The sequence below is a fragment of the Lampetra fluviatilis genome, unplaced genomic scaffold, assembly GCF_964198595.1.
Source record: "Lampetra fluviatilis unplaced genomic scaffold, kcLamFluv1.1 SCAFFOLD_206, whole genome shotgun sequence".
Taxonomy (NCBI): Eukaryota; Metazoa; Chordata; class Hyperoartia; order Petromyzontiformes; family Petromyzontidae; genus Lampetra; species Lampetra fluviatilis.
The window spans coordinates 75,001-102,500 of NW_027621378.1; the positions used below are offsets into that span (position 1 = coordinate 75,001).

At 50.7% G+C, this 27,500-nt stretch overlaps 1 protein-coding gene and 1 long non-coding RNA gene across 2 annotated transcripts in view; both read right to left on the reverse strand.

The window, feature by feature from the left end:
- LOC144955164 (uncharacterized) overlaps positions 1-4,146 on the reverse strand; it is a 13,869-nt gene extending 9,723 nt beyond the window's left edge. Inside the window, exons 1-2 of the long non-coding RNA XR_013641526.1 lie at positions 4,011-4,146; positions 1,130-1,203 (exon numbers count right to left, since the gene is read on the reverse strand). This is a non-coding gene — a long non-coding RNA (uncharacterized LOC144955164). The remainder of the gene's footprint in view (positions 1-1,129; positions 1,204-4,010) is intronic.
- Positions 4,147-4,181: 35 nt separating this feature from the next.
- LOC144955163 (uncharacterized) overlaps positions 4,182-27,500 on the reverse strand; it is a 55,812-nt gene continuing 32,493 nt past the window's right edge. The window contains exons 6-10 of the mRNA XM_078885481.1: positions 19,055-19,358; positions 17,476-17,568; positions 14,523-14,584; positions 4,250-6,534; positions 4,182-4,185 (exon numbers count right to left, since the gene is read on the reverse strand). Of these exons, the coding sequence (XP_078741607.1) occupies positions 4,182-4,185; positions 4,250-6,534; positions 14,523-14,584; positions 17,476-17,568; positions 19,055-19,358 (2,748 nt within the window). The remainder of the gene's footprint in view (positions 4,186-4,249; positions 6,535-14,522; positions 14,585-17,475; positions 17,569-19,054; positions 19,359-27,500) is intronic.

Genomic DNA, 27,500 nt, shown 5'->3' on the forward strand with positions numbered 1-27,500 from the left:
CCTCTAGCAGGGCTGTAGGGGCAAGTGGCTGTCACGCACAGACAAAGCTCCCCCAGGTAGCCCTCTAGCAGGGCTGTAGGGGCAAGTGGCTGTCACACACAGACAAAGCTCCCCCAGGTAGCCCTCTAGCAGGGCTGTAGGGGCAAGTGGCTGTCACGCACAGACAAAGCTCCCCCAGGTAGCCTCTAGCAGGGCTGTAGGGGCAAGTGGCTGTCACACACAGACAAAGCTGCCCCAGGTAGCCCTCTAGCAGGGCTGTAGGGGCAAGTGGCTGTCACACACAGACAAAGCTGCCCCAGGTAGCCCTCTAGCAGGGCTGTAGGGGCAAGTGGCTGTCACGCACAGACAAAGCTCCCCCAGGTAGCCTCTAGCAGGGCTGTAGGGGCAAGTGGCTGTCACACACAGACAAAGCTCCCCCAGGTAGCCCTCTAGCAGGGCTGTAGGGGCAAGTGGCTGTCACACACAGACAAAGCTCCCCCAGGTAGCCCTCTAGCAGGGCTGTAGGGGCAAGTGGCTGTCACACACACACAAAGCTCCCCCAGGTAGCCCTCTAGCAGGGATGTAGGGGCAAGTGGCTGTCACACACACACAAAGCTCCCCCAGGTAGCCTCTAGCAGGGCTGTAGGGGCAAGTGGCTGTCACAAACAAACAAAGCTCCCCCAGGTAGCCTCTAACAGGGCTGTAGGGGCAAGTGGCTGTCACACACAGACAAAGCTCCCCCAGGTAGCCCTCTAGCAGGGATGTAGGGGCAAGTGGCTGTCACAAACAAACAAAGCTCCCCCAGGTAGCCTCTAACAGGGCTGTAGGGGCAAGTGGCTGTCACACACACACAAAGCTCCCCCAGGTAGCCCTCTAGCAGGGCTGTAGGGGCAAGTGGCTGTCACAAACAAACAAAGCTCCCCCAGGTAGCCCTCTAGCAGGGGTGTAGGGGCAAGTGGCTGCCACACACAGACAAAGCTCCCCCAGGTAGCCCTCTAGCAGGGGTGTAGGGGCAAGTGGCTGCCACACACAGACAAAGCTCCCCCAGGTAGCCTCTAGCAGGGCTGTAGGGGGGGGGGGCAAGTGGCTGCCGCACACAGACAAAGCTGCCCCAGGTAGAGCGTAGAGGGTGGAGGGTAAAGGGCCTCACCACCAGAGAGGGGCTCTGGGCCACGATCAGCGTCTGTGGCCCTCCCAGAGTCCCCGGAGCACCATGGAATGTTCCTGGGGGGCCAGTGACACGGGGGGGGGGGGGTCACGTGGGAGTGAGTGGGTGGGTGAGTGAGTGGGTGAGTGGGTGAGTGAGTGGGTGAGTGGGTGAGTGAGTGGGTGAGGGAGTGGGTGAGGGAGTGGGTGAGTGGGTGAGTGAGTGAGTGAGTGAGTGGGTGAGTGGGTGAGTGAGTGGGTGAGTGGGTGAGTGAGTGAGTGGGTGAGTGGGTGAGTGATTGAGTGGGTGAGGGAGTGGGTGAGGGAGTGGGTGAGTGGGTGAGTGAGTGGGTGAGTGGGTGAGTGAGTGGGTGAGTGGGTGAGTGAGTGAGTGGGTGAGTGGGTGAGTGATTGAGTGGGTGAGGGAGTGGGTGAGGGAGTGGGTGAGTGGGTGGGTGAGTGGGTGAGTGAGTGAGTGGATGATTGAGTGGGTGAGTGGGTGAGTGAGTGGGTGAGTGAGTGGGTGAGTGGGTGAGTGGATGATTGAGTGGGTGAGTGGGTGAGTGAGTGGGTGAGGGAGTGGGTGAGTGGGTGGGTGAGTGGGTGAGTGAGTGAGTGGATGATTGAGTGGGTGAGTGGGTGAGTGAGTGGGTGAGTGAGTGGGTGAGTGGATGATTGAGTGGGTGAGTGAGTGAGTGGATGATTGAGTGGGTGAGTGGGTGAGTGGGTGAGTGGGTGAGTGAGTGGGGGAGTGAGTGGGTGATTGAGTGGGTGAGTGGGTGAGTGGGTGGGTGGGTGAGTGGGTGAGTGGGTGAGTGAGTGGGTGAGTGGGGGAGTGAGTGGGTGATTGAGTGGGTGAGTGGGTGAGTGAGTGGGTGAGTGGGTGAGTGGGTGAGTGGGTGAGTGAGTGGGGGAGTGAGTGGGTGAGTGGGTGAGTGGGTGAGTGGGTGAGTGGGTGAGTGAGTGGGGGAGTGAGTGGGTGATTGAGTGGGTGAGTGAGTGAGTGGATGATTGAGTGGGTGAGTGGGTGAGTGGGTGGGTGAGTGGGTGAGTGGGTGAGTGAGTGGGTGAGTGGGGGAGTGAGTGGGTGATTGAGTGGGTGAGTGGGTGAGTGAGTGGGTGAGTGGGTGAGTGGGTGAGTGGGTGAGTGAGTGGGGGAGTGAGTGGGTGAGTGGGTGAGTGGGTGAGTGAGTGGATGATTGAGTGGGTGGGTGAGTGGGTGGGTGAGTGGGTGAGTGAGTGGGTGAGTGGGTGAGTGGGTGAGTGAGTGGGTGAGTGGGTGAGTGAGTGAGTGAGTGGATGATTGAGTGGGTGGGTGAGTGGGTGGGTGAGTGGGTGAGTGAGTGGGTGATTGAGTGGGTGGGTGAGTGGGTGGGTGAGTGGGTGGGTGAGTGGGTGAGTGAGTGGGTGAGTGGATGAGTGAGTGAGTGGGTGAGTGAGTGGGTGAGTGGGTGAGCGAGTGAGTGAGTGAGTGGGTGAGTGGATGAGTGAGTGGGTGAGTGGGTGAGCGAGTGAGTGAGTGAGTGAGTGAGTGGGTGAGTGAGTGGGTGAGTGGGTGAGCGAGTGAGTGCGTGGGTGAGTGAGTGAGTGGGTGAGTGGGTGAGTGAGTGAGTGAGTGGGTGAGTGAGTGGGTGGGTGGGTGAGTGGGTGAGTGAGTGGGTGGGTGAGTGAGTGAGTGAGTGGGTGAGTGGATGAGTGAGTGGGTGAGTGGATGAGTGAGTGAGTGAGTGGGTGAGTGAGTGGGTGAGTGAGTGGGTGAGTGGGTGAGTGGATGAGTGAGTGAGTGAGTGGGTGAGCGAGTGAGTGAGTGAGTGGGTGAGTGGATGAGTGAGTGAGTGAGTGGGTGAGTGAGTGGGTGAGTGGGTGAGTGGGTGAGTGAGTGGGTGGGTGGGTGAGTGGGTGAGTGAGTGGGTGGGTGAGTGAGTGAGTGAGTGGGTGAGTGAGTGAGTGAGTGGGTGAGTGGATGAGTGAGTGGGTGAGTGGGTGAGTGAGTGGGTGAGTGAGTGGGTGAGTGGATGAGTGAGTGAGTGGGTGAGTGAGTGGGTGAGTGGGTGAGCGAGTGAGTGCGTGGGTGAGTGAGTGAGTGGGTGAGTGGGTGAGTGAGTGAGTGAGTGAGTGGGTGAGTGAGTGAATGAGTGGGTGGGTGAGTGAGTGGGTGAGTGAGTGGGTGAGTGAGTGGGTGAGTGGATGAGTGGGTGAGCGAGTGAGTGGGTGAGTGAGTGAATGAGTGGGTGGGTGAATGAGTGGGTGAGTGAGTGGGTGAGTGAGTGGGTGAGTGAGTGGGTGAGTGGGTGAGTGAGTGAGTGAGTGAGTGGGTGAGTGAGTGAATGAGTGGGTGGGTGAATGAGTGGGTGAGTGAGTGGGTGAGTGGGTGAGTGAGTGGGTGAGTGGGTGAGCGAGTGAGTGCGTGGGTGAGTGAGTGAGTGGGTGAGTGGGTGAGTGAGTGAGTGAGTGGGTGAGTGAGTGAGTGGGTGAGTGAGTGAATGAGTGGGTGGGTGAGTGAGTGGGTGAGTGAGTGGGTGAGTGAGTGAGTGGGTGAGTGGGTGAGTGAGTGAGTGAGTGGATGAGTGAGTGAGTGGGTGAGTGAGTGAATGAGTGGGTGGGTGAGTGAGTGGGTGAGTGAGTGGGTGAGTGGGTGAGCGAGTGGGTGTACACACACACAGTGTACACACACACACGAGGTAAGGGAGGGTGTGGTCACAATGACCAGGTCACACACACACACAGTGTACACACACACACACACGTACACACACACAGTGTACACACACACACACACACAGTGTACACACACACAGTGTACACACGTACACACACACAGTGTACACACACACACACACGTGTACACACGTGGAGGTAAGGGTCACAATGACCAGGCCGCACACCTGGCGTTATGAAATGCGCGTAGAACGTAGTCCGTCCCGGCATGGCCGACGCTGGTGCTATGGGCACGGGTGTGGTGATGGTACCGCCACCACCGCCACCACCGCCACCACCGCCACCACCACCACCACCACCACCACGGCCCCGCACGCTGCCGGAACTAGCCAAGGTCACTAGCTGCATCGTGACGTGAGCGGGTGGTGGTGGTGGTGGTGGTGGCGGTGGTGGTGGCGGTGGTGGCGGTGGTGGTGGTGGTGGCGGCGGTGGCGACGTCACTGCCACGACTGTGGCAACGCCGCTTGTCCGACCCACGTGACCGCTGGCTGTCTGAGTCACGTGACCACTGGGCATCTGAGTCACGTGACCGCTGGCTGTCTGAGTCACGTGACCGCTGGCTGTCTGAGTCACGTGACCACTAGCCATCTGACTCACGTGACCACTGGCCATCTGAGTCACGTGACCACTGGCCATCTGAGTCACGTGACCACTAGCCATCTGAGTCACGTGACCACTGGCCATCTGAGTCACGTGACCACTGGGCATCTGAGTCACGTGACCGCTGGCTGTCTGAGTCACGTGACCACTGGGCATCTGAGTCACGTGACCACTGGCCATCTGAGTCACGTGACCACTGGCCATCTGAGTCACGTGACCACTGGGCATCTGAGTCACGTGACCACTGGGCATCTGAGTCACGTGACCACTGGGCATCTGAGTCACGTGACCACTGGCCATCTGAGTCACGTGACCACTGGGCATCTGAGTCACATGACCACTGGCCATCTGAGTCACGTGACCACTGGGCATCTGAGTCACGTGACCACTGGGCATCTGAGCCACGTGACCACTGGCCATCTGAGTCACGTGACCACTGGCCATCTGAGTCACGTGACCACTGGGCATCTGAGTCACGTGACCACTGGCCATCTGACTCACGTGACCACTGGCCATCTGAGTCACGTGACCACTGGCCATCTGAGTCACGTGACCACTGGGCATCTGAGCCACGTGACCACTGGCCATCTGACTCACGTGACCACTGGGCATCTGAGTCACGTGACCACTAACCATCTGACTCACTTGTCCGCTAACAATCTGACTCACACGCCCACTTGCCATCTGACTCACTTGTCCGCTAGCTGTCTGACCCACGTGCCCGCTAGCAATCGGATTCACTTGTCCACTAACCATCTGACTTACATGCCCACTTGCCATCTGACCCACATGTCCAATAGCAATCTTATTTACGTGTCCGCTAGCCATCTGACTCACACGCCCACTTGCCATCTGACTCACATCACCACTAGCCATCTGACTCACATCACCACTAGCCATCTGACTCACACGCCCACTTGCCATCTGAGCCACTTGTCCACTAGCCATCTGACTCACATGCCCACTTGCCATCTGACTCACATCACCACTAGCCATCTGACTCACATGCCCACTTGCCATCTGACTCACATCACCACTAGCCATCTGACTCACACGCCCACTTGCCATCTGAGCCACATGCCCGCTAGCCATCTGACTCACATGCCCACTTGCCATCTGACTCACATCACCACTAGCCATCTGACTCACATCACCACTAGCCATCTGACTCGCATGCCCACTTGCCATCTGAGCCGCGTGTCCACTAGGCATCTGAGCCACTTGTCCAATAGCAAACTGACCCACGTGGCCGCTAGCCATCTGACTTACATCACCGCTAGCAATCTGACTCGCGTGCCCACTGGCCAAGTGGCCAGCCAACACCAGCTGCTGCTGCTGCTGCTGCTGTAGCTGCTGCTGTAGCTGAAACTGCTGTGGCTGCTGCTGTAGCTGTTGCTGAAACTGCTTTTGCTGCCCGGATTCTAACGCAGCCACCGACACCACCAGCTGCTGCTGCTGCTGTAGCTGCGGCTGCTGCGGCTGCAGCTGCTGCTGCTGCTGCTGCTGCTGTAGCTGCGGCTGCTGCAGCTGTAGCTGCTGCTGCTGCTGCTGTAGCAGCTCCTGCTGTTGTTCTAGCAGCTGCTGCAGCTGCTGCTGCTGCAGCTGCTGCGGTTGTAGCTGCTGCTGTTGCAGCCCGGATTCTAACGCAGCCGTCGGCACCAGCTGCTGCTGCAGCTGCTGCTGCTGTTCTAGCAGCTGCTGTTGCTGCAGCAGCAGCTGCTGCAGCTGCTGTTGCTGCTGCTGCTGCAGCTGCAGCTGCTGCTGCTGCTGCTGGAGATGGTGGCTGCCCGGCTCGTGAGTGGCGAGAGCAGCCGGCGCGGTGCGGACGCGCGGAAGCAGCGTCGCCCCGCCCGTCGCGTTACTCCGGATGGCGCAGAGCGACGTGGACTGCTGCTGCTGCTGCAGCTGCTGCTGCTGCTGCTGCAGCTGCTGCTGCTGCAGCTGCAGCTCTAGCTCGTCGTGGTGCTGCTGCTGGTGGTCGTGGTGGTGGTCGTGGTCTTGCGAGAATGGTTCGCACAGAGCGGGGAGCGCCAGGGACTGCTCCGTGGAGGAATCGACGCTCATGGGGCTTGAGTCGGTGAGCAGATCCGTCTGTGGGGGGGGAGTGTGGGGGGGGGGGGGTGGGTGTGGGGGGGGGAGTGGGTGGGTGAGTGGGTGGGTGGGGGGGAAGGGGGAGTGGGTGGGTGAGTGGGTGGGTGGGGGGGGGGGGGGAGTGGGTGGGTGGGTGGGTGGGTGAGTGGGTGAGAGGGTGGGTGAGTGGGTGAGTGGGTGGGTGGGTGAGTGGGTGGGTGAGTGGGTGGGTGGGTGAGTGGGTGGGTGGGTGAGTGGGTGGGTGAGTGGGTGGGTGGGGGGTGGGGGGGGGAGTGGGTGGGTGAGTGGGTGGGTGAGTGGGTGGGTGAGTGGGTGAGTGGGTGAGTGGGTGGGTGAGTGGGTGGGTGAGTGGGTGGGTGGGGGAGTGGGTGGGTGAGTGGGTGGGTGAGTGAGAGGGTGGGTGAGTGGGTGAGTGGGTGGGTGGGTGAGTGGGTGGGTGAGTGGGTAGGTGGGGGGTGGGGGGGGGAGTGGGTGGGTGGGTGAGTGGGTGGGTGAGTGAGAGGGTGGGTGAGTGGGTGAGTGGGTGGGTGAGTGGGGAGGTTGGAAGGTGGGTGGGTGAATGGATGGGTGGGTCGGTGGGTGGGTGAGTGGGTGGGTGAGTGGGTGGGTGAGTGGGTGGGTGGGTGGGTGAGTGAGTGAGTGAGTGAGTGAGTGGGTGGGTGGGTGGGTGAGTGGGTGGGTGAGTGGGTGAGTGGGTGAGTGGGTGGGTGAGTGGGTGGGTGAGTGAGAGGGTGGGTGAGTGGGTGGGTGGGGAGGTTGGAAGGTGGGTGGGTGAATGGATGGGTGGGTCGGTGGACGGGTGAGTGGGTGGGTGAGTGGGTGGGTGAGTGAGTGGGTGGGTGAGTGGGTGGGTGGGTGAGTGGGTGGGTGGGTGAGTGGGTGGGTGAGTGGTTGGGTGAGTGTGTGGGTGAGTGGGTGAGTGAGTGGGTGGGTGAGTGGGTGGGTGAGTGGGTGGTTGGGTGGGTGAGTGAGAGGGTGGGTGGGTGGGTGAGTGGGTGGGTGGGTGAGTGGGTGGGTGAGTGGGTGAGTGGGTGGGTGGGTGGGTGAGTGGGTGAGTGAGTGGGTGGGTGAGTGGGTGTGTGAATGGGTGAGTGAGTGGGTGGGTGAGTTGGTGGGGAGGTGAGTGAGTGGGTGAGTGGGTGTGTGAATGGGTGAATGGGTGGGTGAGTGAGTGGGTGAGTGGGGGGTGGGTGAGTGGGTGAGTGGGTGGGTAGGTAAGTGAGTGGGTGGGGATGTTGGAAGGTGGGTGGGTGAATGGGTGGGTCGGTGGGCGGGTGAGTGGGTGGGTGAGTGGGTAGGTGAGTGGGTAGGTGAGTGGGTGGGTGGGTGGGTGAATGGGTGGGTGGGTGAATGGGTGAGTGGGTGTGTGGGTGAGTGGGTGGGTGAGTGGGTGGGTGGGTGAGTGAGTGAGTTGGTGGGTGGGTGGGTGAGTGGGTGGGTGGGTGAGTGGGTGGGTGGGTGAGTGGGTGAGTGGGTAGGTGAGTGGGTGGGTGAGTGGGTGGGTGGGTGAATGGGTGAGTGGGTGAGTGGGTGAGTGGGTGGGTGAATGGGTGTGTGGGTGAGTGGGTGAGTGGGTGAGTGGGTGGGTGAGTGGGTGGGTGGGTGAGTGGGTGGGGATGTTGGAAGGTGGGTGGGTGAATGGGTGGGTGGGTCGGTGGGCGGGTGAGTGGGTGGGTGAGTGGGTAGGTGAGTGGGTAGGTGAGTGGGTGGGTGGGTGAATGGGTGGGTGGGTGAATGGGTGAGTGGGTGTGTGGGTGAGTGGGTGGGTGAGTGGGTGGGTGGGTGAGTGAGTGAGTGAGTTGGTGGGTGGGTGAGTGGGTGGGTGGGTGGGTGAGTGGGTGGGTGAGTGGGTGAGTGGGTGAGTGGGTAGGTGAGTGGGTGGGTGGGTGAGTGGGTGGGTGGGTGAATGGGTGAGTGGGTGAGTGGGTGAGTGGGTGGGTGAATGGGTGGGTGAGTGGGTGGGTGAGTGGGTGGGTGAGTGGGTGGGTCGGTGGGCGGGTGAGTGGGTGGGTGAGTGGGTAGGTGAGTGGGTGGGTGGGTGAGTGGGTGGGTGGGTGAGTGGGTGGGTGGGTGGGTGAATGGGTGAGTGGGTGTGTGGGTGAGTGGGTGAGTGGGTGGGTGAATGGGTGAGTGGGTGTGTGGGTGAGTGGGTGAGTGGGTGAGTGGGTGGGTGAGTGGGTGTGTGGGTGAGTGAGTGAGTGGGTGAGTGGGTGGGTGAATGGGTGTGTGGGTGAGTGGGTGAGTGGGTGGGTGAGTGGGTGGGTGGGTGAGTGGGTGGGTAGAATTGTAATGTATGACTTACTGTCAGTAGCTCAGCTTATTGCAGAGTATATTTAGTACACTGATGATACTGATGTAGTTCATATTTTAGTTGTTTACGTGGTGGTTTAGCTGCTGCAGCTACATACTATTAACATTCCTTCCCTCTATTACTGCTAACCCTACTCCCTCCCTTTGATGCTGCTAATCCTGCATAACGCACGGGCATTATACGACTTTGAAACCCCCCCCGCCCACCTCCTACGCATTCCACAAGTAGTGACTAATCCATATCTGCATTTCCCATAAACATGCTACATTCCTCTTGATATGCAAATTGCTTTGTCAAGGCGCTCTTCCCCCTCCAACCCAGCTTCAATACACGCTGCCAAGCCTGGTGGTGTTCATTCAGACGCTGTCTTTCCGACAGACCTGTTCATTCAGACGCTGCCTTTCCGCCAGACCTGTTCATTCAGACGCTGTCTTTCCGACAGACCTGTTCATTCAGACGCTGTCTTTCCGACAGACCTGTTCATTCAGACGCTGTCTTTCCGACAGACCTGTTCTTCATTCAGACGCTGTCTTTCCGACAGACCTGTTCATTCAGACGCTGTCTTTCCGACAGACCTGTTCATTCAGACGCTGTCTTTCCGACAGACCTGTTCTTCATTCAGACGCTGTCTTTCCGACAGACCTGTTCATTCAGACGCTGTCTTTCCGACAGACCTGTTCATTCAGACGCTGTCTTTCCGCCAGACCTGTTCATTCAGACGCTGTCTTTCCGACAGACCTGTTCATTCAGACGCTGTCTTTCCGACAGACCTGTTCATTCAGACGCTGTCTTTCCGACAGACCTGTTCATTCAGACGCTGTCTTTCCGCCAGACCTGTTCATTCAGACGCTGTCTTTCCGACAGACCTGTTTATTCAGACGCTGTCTTTCCGACAGACCTGTTCATTCAGACGCTGCCTTTCCGACAGACCTGTTCATTCAGACGCTGTCTTTCCGACAGACCTGTTCATTCAGACGCTGCCTTTCCGACAGACCTGTTCATTCAGACGCTGTCTTTCTGACAGACCTGTTCTTCATTCAGACGCTGTCTTTCCGACAGACATGTTCATTCAGACGCTGTCTTTCCGCCAGACCTGTTCATTCAGACGCTGTCTTTCCGACAGACCTGTTTATTCAGACGCTGTCTTTCCGACAGACCTGTTCATTCAGACGCTGTCTTTCCGACAGACCTGTTTATTCAGACGCTGTCTTTCCAACAGACCTGTTCATTCAGACGCTGTCTTTCCGACAGACCTGTTCATTCAGACGCTGTCTTTCCGACAGACCTGTTCATTCAGACGCTGTCTTTCCGACAGACCTGTTCATTCAGACGCTGTCTTTCCGACAGACCTGTTCATTCAGACGCTGTCTTTCCGACAGACCTGTTCATTCAGATGCTGTCTTTCCGACAGACCTGTTCTTCATTCAGACGCTGTCTTTCCGACAGACCTGTTCATTCAGACGCTGTCTTTCCCACAGACCTGTTCTTCATTCAGACGCTGTCTTTCCGACAGACCTGTTCATTCAGACGCTGTCTTTCCGACAGACCTGTTCATTCAGACGCTGTCTTTCCGACAGACCTGTTCATTCAGACGCTGTCTTTCCGACAGACCTGTTCATTCAGACGCTGTCTTTCCGACAGACCTGTTCATTCAGACGCTGTCTTTCCGACAGACCTGTTTATTCAGACGCTGTCTTTCCGACAGACCTGTTCATTCAGACGCTGTCTTTCCGACAGACCTGTTCATTCAGACGCTGTCTTTCCGACAGACCTGTTCTTCATTCAGACGCTGTCTTTCCGACAGACCTGTTCATTCAGACGCTGTCTTTCCGACAGACCTGTTCATTTAGATGCTGTCTTTCCGACAGATCTGTTCATTCAGACGCTGTCTTTCCGACATACCTGTTCATTCAGACGCTGTCTTTCTGACAGACCTGTTCATTCAGACGCTGTCTTTCCGACAGACCTGTTCATTCAGACGCTGCCTTTCCGACAGACCTGTTCATTCAGACGCTGTCTTTCCGACAGACCTGTTCATTCAGACGCTGTCTTTCCGACAGACCTGTTCATTCAGACGCTGTCTTTCCGACAGACCTGTTCATTCAGACGCTGTCTTTCCGACAGACCTGTTCATTCAGACGCTGTCTTTCCGACAGACCTGTTCATTCAGACGCTGTCTTTCCGACAGACCTGTTCATTCAGACGCTGTCTTTCCGACAGACCTGTTCATTCAGACGCTGTCTTTCCGACAGACCTGTTCATTCAGATGCTGTCTTTCCGACAGACCTGTTCTTCATTCAGACGCTGTCTTTCCGACAGACCTGTTCATTCAGACGCTGTCTTTCCGACAGACCTGTTCATTCAGACGCTGTCTTTCCGACAGACCTGTTCATTCAGACGCTGTCTTTCCGACAGACCTGTTCATTCAGACGCTGTCTTTCCGACAGACCTGTTCATTCAGACGCTGTATTTCCGACAGACCTGTTCATTCAGACGCTGTCTTTCCGACAGACCTGTTCATTCAGACGCTGTCTTTCCGACAGACCTGTTCATTCAGACGCTGTCTTTCCGACAGACCTGTTCATTCAGACGCTGTCTTTCCGACAGACCTGTTCATTCAGACGCTGTCTTTCCGACAGACCTGTTCATTCAGATGCTGTCTTTCCGACAGACCTGTTCATTCAGACGCTGTCTTTCTGACAGACCTGTTCTTCATTCAGACGCTGTCTTTCTGACAGACCTGTTCATTCAGACGCTGTCTTTCCGACAGACCTGTTCATTCAGACGCTGTCTTTCCGACAGACCTGTTCATTCAGACGCTGTCTTTCCGACAGACCTGTTCATTCAGACGCTGTATTTCCGACAGACCTGTTCATTCAGACGCTGTCTTTCCGACAGACCTGTTCATTCAGACGCTGTCTTTCTGACAGACCTGTTCTTCATTCAGACGCTGTCTTTCTGACAGACCTGTTCATTCAGACGCTGCCTTTCCGACAGACCTGTTCATTCAGACGCTGTCTTTCCGACAGACCTGTTCTTCATTCAGACGCTGTCTTTCCGACAGACCTGTTCATTCAGACGCTGCCTTTCCGACAGACCTGTTCATTCAGACGCTGTCTTTCCGACAGACCTGTTCATTCAGATGCTGTCTTTCCGACAGACCTGTTCATTCAGACGCTGCCTTTCCGACAGACCTGTTCATTCAGACACTGCCTTTCTGACAGACCTGTTCATTCAGATGCTGTCTTTCCGACAGACCTGTTCATTCAGACGCTGTCTTTCCGACAGACCTGTTCATTCAGACGCTGCCTTTCCGACAGACCTGCTCATTCAGACGCTGTCTTTCTGACAGACCTGTTCATTCAGACGCTGCCTTTCTGACAGACCTGTTCATTCAGACGCTGTCTTTCCGACAGACCTGTTCTTCACCTGAGGACGGCTGCTTGCGTTGTGGCCGAAACGTCGTGAGAATTGTATTTTGTAGTGTTTTATTTTTATTATTTTATTATTTCCCTTCTACGTCATGACTTTACCGAAAGAACCACGAAGAAGAGGTAGGGGTGGCGTTTGTGCGCGGGCTACATGACATCATAACAACAGTCTGGACCGCTGGATGGGTACCGCAGGACTGGAAGGATGCCCTGGTGGTCCCCCTCTTTAAGAAGAGGGACCGCACAGACTGTAACAACTACAGGGGCATCTCACTCCTCAGTGTGAGGCCGGGAAAGGTCCTGGCAAGGATTATAATTCAACATCGCCTTGCTAGGCACGCTGAGGAGAGGCTTGCGGAGCCCCAATGCGGTTTCAGGAGAGGGCGGTCCTGCACAGATGCCATATTTTCTGTCCGTCTGCTACAGCAGAGGTGTAGGGAATTCCAACAAGACCTACATCTCTGCTTTATTGACCTGGTCAACGCCTATGATACCATCAGTAGGCCTGGGCTCTGGGTTGTTCTTCGTGCTTTCGGAGTCCCTGACCCTCTGCTCGCGATCATTAAGGACCTTCATGATGGTGAGCGGGCCCGGGTAAAACTACGTGGCCGGGAGTCGGAGCCTTTCCCTGTACACCTTGGGGTGCGACAGGGATGTCCTCTGGCTCCCACATTATTTAACATCTATTTCGACCGCGTAGTTCGTGAAGCCTTCAGTAGCTGTACTGGAGGAATCTCCATCTGATACAGATACAATGGGAGGCTGATCGATGCCCGGGTGCGGTCAAGGGATGGCTCCCTATTGCTCAACCACGTCATGTATGCCGATGATCTGGTGATTGCTGCTCACTCAGAGGAGGAGTTGGAGGCGCTGCTGCTAAACCTGGAGCTTGCCACTAAGAGGTGGGGCCTTACCATCAGCCCCACCAAAACTAAGCACCTGCCTGGGTATTTTGTACCATCGGACACTCCACCCCCACAACTCCCAATCGGTGATGGGGCAGTTGTGGAGAGAGTGGAGAGTTTCCCATACCTGGGCAGTGTGCTCATGACCGGCTCCGGTTTGACAGCAGAGGTCTCACTCCGAATCAGTCTTTCATCGGCTGCGTAACGCCGCTGTGTGGAAGCTACCTGGTCTGTGGCTCCACACAAAGCTTCAGGTCTTCTCGGCCACAGTCATTCCCTATGGATGGGTGAGCTCCTCCGGCAGGCAAGGCTGTGTTGGCTGGGTCATGTAGCCCGCATGCCCAGCCACCGCATGCCTAAACAGCTTTTGTTCGGCCGGATCGAGGGGGCTAGACGGGCGCGGCACGGGCTAGAGAAGAGATGGAGTGATGTGGTACAGGAGGACGTGGAGCTGAGTGGACTTGTCGATGACTGGTACCAGCGGTGTCAAGATCGGCCTCAGTGGAGGAGGCTCGTGAAGGACGCTACTGGGCAGTTGGAGGCAGTCGCCCTCCAACAACAACGGAGGGCGGAGGAGCGACGCTCACAACAACGAGCGGAGCGCCGGGTGGCTAAAGCACAGCAAGTTGGCACAGTAGGGGGCACAGGTGGTGCATCAGCCAGTCATCTCGGTCATCTCGGTCAGTCGACCCGTGGCACCTGCTGGGTCTGCCCCGTGACCTCCTGCCAGCGGGCGTTCGACACTTCACGTGGTAGCCTCAAGGTGCACGTGGCCTGGCACATGCGTCGTGGTGACGTCACCGCCACTTAGTGGCGAATGGTGGTTGTGGGTGGGTGGGTGAGTGTGTGGGTGGGTGGATGAGTTGGTGGGTGAGTGGGTGGGTGCGTGGGTGGGTGAGTGGGTGGGTGGGTGAGTTGGGAGATTGGTGGATGAGTGGGTGAGTGGGTAGGTGGGTGGGTGCGTGAGGGGGTGGGTAGGTGGGTGGGTGAGTGAGTGGGTGGGTGAGTGTGTGGGTGGGTGGGTGAGTTGGTGGGTGAGTGGGTGGGTGCGTGGGTGGGTTGGTGGATGAGTGGGTGACTGGGTAGGTGGGTGGGTGGGTGATTGAGTGGGTGAGTGAGTGAGGGAGTGACCTCCTGCCAGCGGGCGTTCGACACTTCACGTGGTAGCCTCAAGGTGCACTTGGCCTGGCACAAGCGTCGTGGTGACGTCACCGCCACTTAGTGGCGAATGGCGGTTGTTGTTCTTGTCTGTGTGTGTCTGTGTGTCTGTGTGTGTGTGTTTGTGTGTCTGTGTGTGTGTGTGTCTGTGTATCTGTGTGGGTGTGTGTGTCTGTGTCTCACCGGCAGACAGGACTGTCCGTAAAAGCCGGCTGTGGATGTGTGTAGGAATCTGCCAAAGAAATCTGCACACAGACACACACAGGCAGACACACACACACAAACACACACAGGCAGACACACAGCCACGCAAACATATACATACACACACAGACACACACAGGCAGACACACAGCCACGCATACATATACATACACGCACACAGACACACACAGGCAGACACACAGCCACGCAAACATATACATACACACACACACAGACACACAGCCACGCAAACATACACACACACACAGACACACACAGGCAGACACACAGCCACGCATACATATACATACACACACACAGACACACACAGGCAGACACACAGCCACGCATACATATACATACACACACACACAGGCAGACACACAGCCACGCATACATATACATACACACACAGACACACACAGGCAGACACACAGCCACGCATACATATACATACACACACACACAGACACACACAGGCAGACACACAGCCACGCATACATATACATACACACACAGACACACACAGGCAGACACACAGCCACGCATACATATACACACACACACAGACACACACAGGCAGACACACAGCCACGCATACATATACACACACACACAGACACACACAGGCAGACACACAGCCACGCATACATATACACACACACACACACAGACACACACAGGCAGACACACAGCCACGCATACATATACATATACACACACACACACAGGCAGACACACAGCCACGCAAACATATACATACACACACACAGACACACACAGGCAGACACACAGCCACGCAAACATATACATACACACACACACAGGCAGACACACAGCCACGCAAACATATACATACACACACACACACAGGCAGACACACAGCCACGCATACATATACACACACACACACAGACACACACAGGCAGACACACAGCCACGCATACATATACACACACACACACAGACACACACACAGCCACGCATACATACACATACACACACACAGACACACACAGGCAGACACACAGCCACGCAAACATATACATACACACACACACAGGCAGACACACAGCCACGCAAACATATACATACACACACACACACAGGCAGACACACAGCCACGCATACATATACACACACACACACAGACACACACAGGCAGACACACAGCCACGCATACATATACACACACACACACAGACACACACACAGCCACGCATACATACACATACACACACACAGACACACACAGGCAGACACACAGCCACGCATACATATACACACACACACACACAGGCAGACACACAGCCACGCATACACATACACACACACAGACACACACAGGCAGACACACAGCCACGCAAACATATACACATACACACACACAGGCAGACACACAGCCACGCATACACATACACACACACAGACACACACAGGCAGACACACAGCCACGCATACATATACACACACACACACAGACACACACACAGCCACGCATACATACACATACACACACACAGACACACACAGGCAGACACACAGCCACGCATACATATACACACACACACACAGACACACACACAGCCACGCATACATACACATACACACACACAGACACACACAGGCAGACACACAGCCACGCATACATATACACACACACACACACAGGCAGACACACAGCCACGCATACACATACACACACACAGACACACACAGGCAGACACACAGCCACGCAAACATATACACATACACACACACAGGCAGACACACAGCCACGCATACACATACACACACAGACACACACAGGCAGACACACAGCCACGCATACATATACACACACACACACAGACACACACACAGCCACGCATACATACACATACACACACACAGACACACACAGGCAGACACACAGCCACGCATACATATACATACACACACAGACACACATACGTGTGTCCATGTGTGTCCGTGAGTGTCCGTGAGTGTCCGTGAGTGTCCGTGAGTGTAGGTGTGTGTCCGTGAGTGTCCGTGAGTGTCCGTGTGTGTCCGTGTGTGTCCGTGAGTGTCCGTGTGTGTCCGTGAGTGTCCGTGAGTGTCCGTGTGTGTCCGTGAGTGTCCGTGTCTGCCCGTGAGTGTCCGTGAGTGTCCGTGTGTGTCCGTGAGTGTCCGTGTGTGTCCGTGTGTGTCCATGTGTGTCCGTGAGTGTCCGTGAGTGTCCGTGAGTGTAGGTGTGTGTCCGTGAGTGTCCGTGAGTGTCCGTGTGTGTCCGTGAGTGAATGAGTGGCTGAGTGAGTGGCTGTGTGTGTGCGTGGGTAAGTGTGTGAGTGAATGAGTGGGTGAGTACGTGAATGAGTGAGCGAGTGGGTGAGTGAGTGTCCGTGTGTGTCCGTGAGTGTCCGTGAGTGTCCGTGTGTGTCCGTGAGTGTCCGTGAGTGTCCGTGAGTGTCCGTGAGTGTAGGTGTGTGTCCGTGAGTGTCCGTGAGTGTCCGTGTGTGTCCGTGAGTGTCCGTGAGTGTCCGTGTGTATCCGTGTGTGTCCGTGAGTGTCCGTGAGTGTCCGTGTGTGTCCGTGTGTGTCCGTGTGTGTCCGTGAGTGTCCGTGAGTGTCCGTGTGTGTCCGTGTGTGTCCGTGAGTGTCCGTGTGTGTCCGTGAGTGTCCGTGAGTGTCCGTGTGTGTCCGTGAGTGTCCGTGTGTGCCCGTGAGTGTCCGTGAGTGTAGGTGTGTGTCCGTGTGTGTACGTGAGTGTCCGTGTGTGTCCGTGTGTGTCCGTGAGTGTCCGTGTGTGTCCGTGTGTGTCCGTGTGTGTACGTGAGTGTACGTGAGTGTCTGTGTGTGTCTGTGTGTGTCCGTGTGTGTCCGTGAGTATCCGTGTGTGTCCGTGAGTGTCCGTGTGTGTCCGTGTGTGTCCGTGTGTGTCCGTGTGTGTCACCCAGGGGCTCCAGGGTGTCCATGAAGACGTCTTCCAGGTTGGGCTGCAATTGATCCAGGCCGGGCTGAATCATATCGGCATTGCCCACGTACGCTACACACACACAGAGTACACACACAGAGTACACACAGAGTACACACACACACACAGAGTACACACAGGATTAACTATGTACGCTACACACACACAGTACACACACAGAGTACACGCAGAGTACACACACACACAGAGTACACACACACAGTACACACACACACAGTACACACACAGTACACACACACACACAGAGTACACACAGCATTGCCCACGTACGCTACACGCTTGAGAACAGCGTGTCTCTACCCGTGTCTCTCTGTGCGTGTCTCTGTGTCTCTCTGTGTGTGTCTCTCTCTCTCTGTGTGTGTCTCTGTGTCTCTCTGTGTGTGTCTCCGTGTCTCTCTCCCCGTGTGTCTCACCGCCCACTTGTCCCCAGGGGTGCTGAGCTAGGCTTGAGAACAGCGTGTCTCTACCCGTGTCTCTCTGTGCGTGTCTCTGTGTCTCTCTGTGTGTGTCTCTCTCTCTCTGTGTGTGTCTCTGTGTCTCTCTGTGTGTGTCTCCGTGTCTCTCTCCCCGTGTGTCTCACCGCCCACTTGTCCCCAGGGGTGCTGAGCTAGGCTTGAGAACAGCGTGTCTCTACCCGTGTCTCTCTGTGCGTGTCTCTGTGTCTCTCTGTGTGTCTCTCTCTCTGTGTGTGTCTCTCTCTGTGCGTGTCTCTGTGTCTCTGTGTGTGTGTCTCCGTGTCTCTCTCCCCGTGTGTCTCACCGCCCACTTGTCCCCAGGGGTGCTGAGCTAGGCTTGAGAACAGCGTGTCTCTACCCGTGTCTCTCTGTGTGTGTCTCTGTGTCTCTCTGTGTGTCTCTCTCTGTGTGTGTCTCTGTGTCTCTCTGTGTGTCTCTCTCTCTGTGTGTGTCTCTGTGTCTCTCTGTGTGTGTCTCTGTGTCTCTCTGTGTGTGTCTCCGTGTCTCTCTCCCCGTGTGTCTCACCGCCCACTTGTCCCCAGGGGTGCTGAGCTAGGCTTGAGAACAGCGTGTCTCTACCCGTGTCTCTCCGTGCGTGTCTCTGTGTCTCTCTGTGTGTGTCTCTCTCTCTGTGTGTGTCTCTGTGTCTCTCTGTGTGTCTCTCTCTCTGTGTGTGTCTCTCTCTGTGTGTGTCTCTGTGTCTCTCTGTGTGTGTCTCCGTGTCTCTCTCCCCGTGTGTCTCACCGCCCACTTGTCCCCAGGGGTGCTGAGCTAGGCTTGAGAACAGCGTGTCTCTACCCGTGTCTCTCCGTGCGTGTCTCTGTGTCTCTCTGTGTGTCTCTCTCTCTGTGTGTGTCTCTCTCTGTGTGTGTCTCTGTGTCTCTCTGTGTGTGTCTCCGTGTCTCTCTCCCCGTGTGTCTCACCGCCCACTTGTCCCCAGGGGTGCTGAGCTAGGCTTGAGAACAGCGTGTCTCTACCCGTGTCTCTCCGTGCGTGTCTCTGTGTCTCTCTGTGTGTCTCTCTCTGTGTGTGTCTCTGTGTCTCTGTGTGTGTCTCCGTGTCTCTCTCCCCGTGTGTCTCACCGCCCACTTGTCCCCAGGGGTGCTGAGCTAGGCTTGAGAACAGCGTGTCCGAGAAGTCCGACATTAGAGTGTCGACATCAAACAGCAGCGACGGGTCTCCACCACCACCACCACCACCGCCACCACCACCACCACCGCCACCACCGCCACCACCGCCACCGCCACCACCGCCACCACCACCGCCACCACCGCCACCACCGCCACCACCGCCACCACCACCGCCCACTCCTCCGTAGCCGGGCAGAGGAGCCTGGAGGTCCGGGCCCTCGGCCAGGCGAGCCACTCGCTCCGATATCGCCTCCTCCTACAGACACAGACACACAGTGATATACACTAGACACTACTATACACTATACACTACACTACTATACACTATACACTACACTACTACACTACACTATACACTACTATACACTATACACTACACTACTATATACACTATACACTACACTATACACTACACTACTATATACACTACACTATACACTACTACACTGCACTATACACTACTATACACTATACACTACACTACTATATACACTACACTATACACTACTACACTGCACTATACACTACTATACACTATACACTACACTACTACACTACACTATACACTACACTACTATAGACACTACTATACACTACACACTACACTACACTATACACTACACTATACATTACACTATACACTACTACACTATACATTACACTACACTATACACTACTACACTACACTACACACTACACTATACACTATACTATACACTACTACACTACACTATACACTACTACACTACACTATACACTACTACACTACACTATACACTACTACACTACACTATACACTACACTATACACTACACTATACACTACACTATACACTACACACTACTACACTATACACTACACACTACTACACTATACACTACACTATACACTACACTATACACTACACTACACACTACTACACTACACACTACACTATACACTACACTATACACTACACACTACTACACTATACACTACACTATACACTACACTATACACTACACTACACACTACACTATACACTACACTACACACTACACTATACACTACACACTACACTATACACTACACTATACACTATACACTACACTACACACTACACTATACACTACACTACACACTACACTATACACTATACTATACACTACACTATACACTACACACTACACTACTACACTACACTATACACTACTACACTACACTATACACTACACTATACACTACACTATACACTACTACACTAAACACTACACTATACACTACACTATACACTACTACACTATACACTACTACACTATATACACTACTACACTACACTATACACTACACTATACACTACACACTACACTACACACTACTACACTACACACTACACTACTACACACTACACTACACACTACACTATACACTACACACTACACTACTACACACTACACTATACACTACACTACACACTACACTATACACTACACTACACACTACACTATACACTACACTATACACTACACACTACACACTACTACACTACACACTACACTATACACTACACTACACACTACACTATACACTACACTATACACTACACTACACACTACTACACTACACACTACACTACTACACACTACACTACACACTACACTATACACCACACACTACACTACTACACACTACACTACACACTACACTATACACTACACTATACACTACACTATACACTACACTATACACTACACACTACACTACACTACTACACTACACACTACACTATACACTACACTACACACTACACTATACACTACACTATACACTACACTACACACTACACTATACACTACACTATACACTACACTATACACTACACTATACACAACACTATACACTACACTATACACTACACTATACACTACACTATACACTACACACTACTACACTGTACACTACACTATACACTACTACACTGTACACTACACTATACACTACACTATACACTACACTACACACTACACACTACTACACTATACACTACACACTACACACTACTACACTACACTATACACTACACTATACACTACACTACACACTACACTATACACTACTACACTACTACACTACACTATACACTACACTACACACTACACTACACACTACACTACACACTACACTACACACTACACTATACACTACACTACACTATACACTACACTCTACACTACACACTACACTACACACTACACTACACACTACACTATACACTACACTACACACTACACTATACACTACACTCTACACTACACACTACACTACACACTACACTACACACTACTACACTATACACTACACTATACACTACACTACACTATACACTACACTATACACTACACACTACACTACACTATACACTACACTATACACTACACTATACACTACACTACACACTACACTACACTATACACTACACTATACACTACACTATACACTACACTATACACTACACTACACACTACACTATACACTACACTATACACTATACACTACACTATACACTACACTATACACTACACTATACACTACACTATACACTACACTATACACTACACTACACTATACACTACACTATACACTACACTATACACTACACTATACACTACACTATACACTACACTACACACTACACTACACACTACACTATACACTACACTACACACTACACTAAACTATACACTACACTATACACTACACTACACACTACACTATACACTACACTATACACTACACTACACTATACACTACACTATACACTACACTATACACTACACTACACACTACACTACACACTACACTATACACTACACTACACTATACACTACACTATACACTACACTATACACTACACTATACACTACACTATACACTACACTATACACTACACTATACACTACACTATACACTACACTACACTATACACTAAACTATACACTACACTATACACTACACTATACACTACACTATACACTACACTACACTATACACTACACTATACACTACACTATACACTACACTATACACTACACTACACACTACACTACACACTACACTACACACTACACTATACACTACACTATACACTACACTATACACTACACTACACACTACACTACACACTACACTATACACTACACTATACACTACACTATACACTACACTATACACTACACTACACACTACACTATACACTACACACTACACTACACACTACACTATACACTACACTATACACTACACTACACACTACACTATACACTACACTACACACTACACTATACACTACACTATACACTACACTATACACTACACTACACACTACACTACACACTACACTATACACTACACTATACACTACACTACACACTACACTATACACTACACTATACACTACACTACACACTACACTATACACTACACTATACACTACACTATACACTACACTACACACTACACTATACACTACACTATACACTACACTACACACTACACTATACACTACACACTACACACTACACTACACACTACACTATACACTACACTATACACTACACTACACACTACACTATACACTACACTACACACTACACTATACACTACACTATACACTACACTATACACTACACTACACACTACACTACACACTACACTATACACTACACTATACACTACACTATACACTACACTATACACTACACTACACACTACACTACACACTACACTATACACTACACTACACACTACACTATACACTACACACTACACTACACACTACACTATACACTACACTATACACTACACTACACACTACACTATACACTATACACTACACACTACACTACACACTACACTATACACTACACTATACACTACACTATACACTACACTATACACTACACTACACACTACACTACACACTACACTATACACTACACTATACACTACACTATACACTACACTATACACTACACACTACACTACACACTACACTACACACTACACTATACACTACACTATACACTACACACTACACTACACACTGCACTATACACTACACTATACACTACACTATACACTACACTATACACTACACTATACACTACACTATACACTACACTACACACTACACTATACACTACACACTACACTATACACTACACTATACACTACACTATACACTACACTACACACTACACTATACACTATACACTACACACTACACTACACACTACACTATACACTACACTATACACTACACTATACACTACACTATACACTACACTACACACTACACTACACACTACACTATACACTACACTATACACTACACTATACACTACACTATACACTACACTACACACTACACTATACACTACACACTACACTACACACTACACTACACACTACACTATACACTACACACTACACTATACACTACACTATACACTACACTATACACTACACTACACACTACACTATACACTACACTACACACTACACTATACACTACACTATACACTACACACTACACACTACACTACACACTACACTACACACTACTATACACTACACTATACACTACACTATACACTACACTATACACTACACACTACACACTACACTACACACTACACTACACACTACTATACACTACACTATACACTACACTATACACTACACTATACACTACACTATACACTACACACTACTACACTATACACTACACTATACACTACACTACTACACTATACACTACACTATACACTACACTATACACTATACACTACACACTACTACACTATACACTACACTATACACTACACACTACACTACACACTACTACACTACACACTACACTACACACTACACTATACACTACACTATACACTACACACTACACTACACACTACTACACTACACACTACACTATACACTACACTATACACTGCACTATACACTACACACTACACACTACTACACTATACACTACACTATACACTACACACTACACTATACACTACACTACACACTACACTATACACTACACTATACACTACACTATACACTACACTATACACTACACTATACACTACACTACACACTACACTATACACTACACTACACACTACACTATACACTACACTATACACTACACTATACACTACACTATACACTACACTACACACTACACTACACACTACACTATACACTACACTATACACTACACTATACACTACACTACACACTACACTACACACTACACTACACACTACACTACACACTGCACTACACACTACACTATACACTACACTATACACTACACTATACACTACACTACACACTACACTACACACTACACTACACACTACACTATACACTACACACTACACTACACACTACACTACACTATACACTACACTATACACTACACTATACACTACACTATACACTACACTACACACTACACTACACACTACACTATACACTACACACTACACTACACTATACACTACACTATACACTACACTATACACTACACTATACACTACACTACACACTACACTACACACTACACTATACACTACACTATACACTACACTACACACTACACTATACACTACACTATACACTACACACTACACTACACTACACACTGCACTATACACTACACTATACACTACACTATACACTACACTATACACTACACTATACACTACACACTACACTATACACTACACTACACACTACACTACACACTACACTACACACTACACTACACTATACACTACACTATACACTACACTATACACTACACTATACACTACACTATACACTACACTACACACTACACTATACACTACACTATACACTACACTATACACTACACTACACACTACACTATACACTACACTATACACTACACTACACACTACACTACACACTACACTATACACTACACTACACACTACACTATACACTACACTATACACTACACTATACACTACACTATACACTACACTATACACTACACTACACACTACACTATACACTACACTACACACTACACTATACACTACACTATACACTACACTACACACTACACTACACTATACACTACACTATACACTACTATACACAACACTATACACTACACTACACACTACACTATACACTACACTACACACTACACTATACACTACACACTACACTACACACTACACTACACTACACACTACACTACACACTACACTACACACTACACTATACTACACACTACACACTACACTACACTACACACTACACTATACACTACACTATACACTACACTATACACTTCACTATACACTACACTATACACTACACACTACACTATACACTACACTACACACTACACTACACACTACACTATACACTACACTATACACTACACTATACACTACACTACACACTACACTACACACTACACTATACACTACACTATACACTACACTATACACTACACTACACACTACACTACACACTACACTACACACTACACTACACACTACACTACACACTACACTATACACTACACTATACACTACACTTACACTACACTACACACTACACTACACACTATACTACACTACACACTACACACTACACTACACTACACACTACACTACACTACACACTACACTACACACTACACTACACACTACACTACACACTACACTATACACTACACACTACACTACACACTACACTACACACTACACTACACACTACACTACACACTACACTATACACTACACTACACACTACACTACACACTACACTATACACTACACACTACACTACACACTACACTACACACTACACTACACACTACACTACACACTACACTACACACTACACTACACACTACACACTACACTACACACTACACTACACACTACACTACACACTACACTATACACTACACTATACACTACACTACACACTACACTACACACTACACTATACACTACTACACTATACACTACACTATACACTACACTACACACTACACTATACACTACACTATACACTACACTATACACTACACTACACACTACACTATACTATACACTACACACTACACTACACTATACACTACACTACACTATACACTACACACTACACTACACTATACACTACACTATACACTGCACTATACACTACACTATACACTACACTATACACTATACACTACACACTACACTACACACTACACTATACACTACACTATACACTGCACTATACACTACACTATACACTACACTATACACTATACACTACACACTACACTACACACTATACACTACACTATACACTACACTACACACTACACTACACACTACACTATACTATACACTACACACTACACTACACTATACACTACACTACACTATACACTACACACTACACTACACTATACACTACACTATACACTGCACTATACACTACACTATACACTACACTATACACTACACTATACACTACACTACACTATACACTACACACTACACTACACTATACACTACACTATACACTGCACTATACACTACACTATACACTACACTATACACTACACTACACACTACACTATACACTACACTATACACTACACTACACTATACACTACACACTACACTACACTATACACTACACTATACACTGCACTATACACTACACTATACACTACACTATACACTACACTACACACTACACTATACACTACACTATACACTACACTACACTATACACTACACACTACACTACACACTACACTACACTACACACTACACTACACACTACTACACTATACACTACACTACACACTACACTATACACTACTACACTATACACTACACTATACACTACACTACACACTACACTATACACTACACTATACACTACACTATACACTACACTATACACTACACTATACACTACACTACACTATACACTACACTATACACTGCACTACACTATACACTACTACACTATACACTACACTATACACTACACTACACTATACACTACACACTACACTACACACTACACTACACTACACACTACACTACACACTACTACACTACACTATACACTACACTATACACTACACACTACACTACACTACTACACTACACACTACACTACACACTACACTACACACTACACTACACACTACACTACACACTACTACACTACACTATACACTACACTATACACTACACACTACACTACACTACTACACTACACACTACACTACACACTACACTACACACTGCACTATACACTGCACTATACACTACACTACACACTACACTAT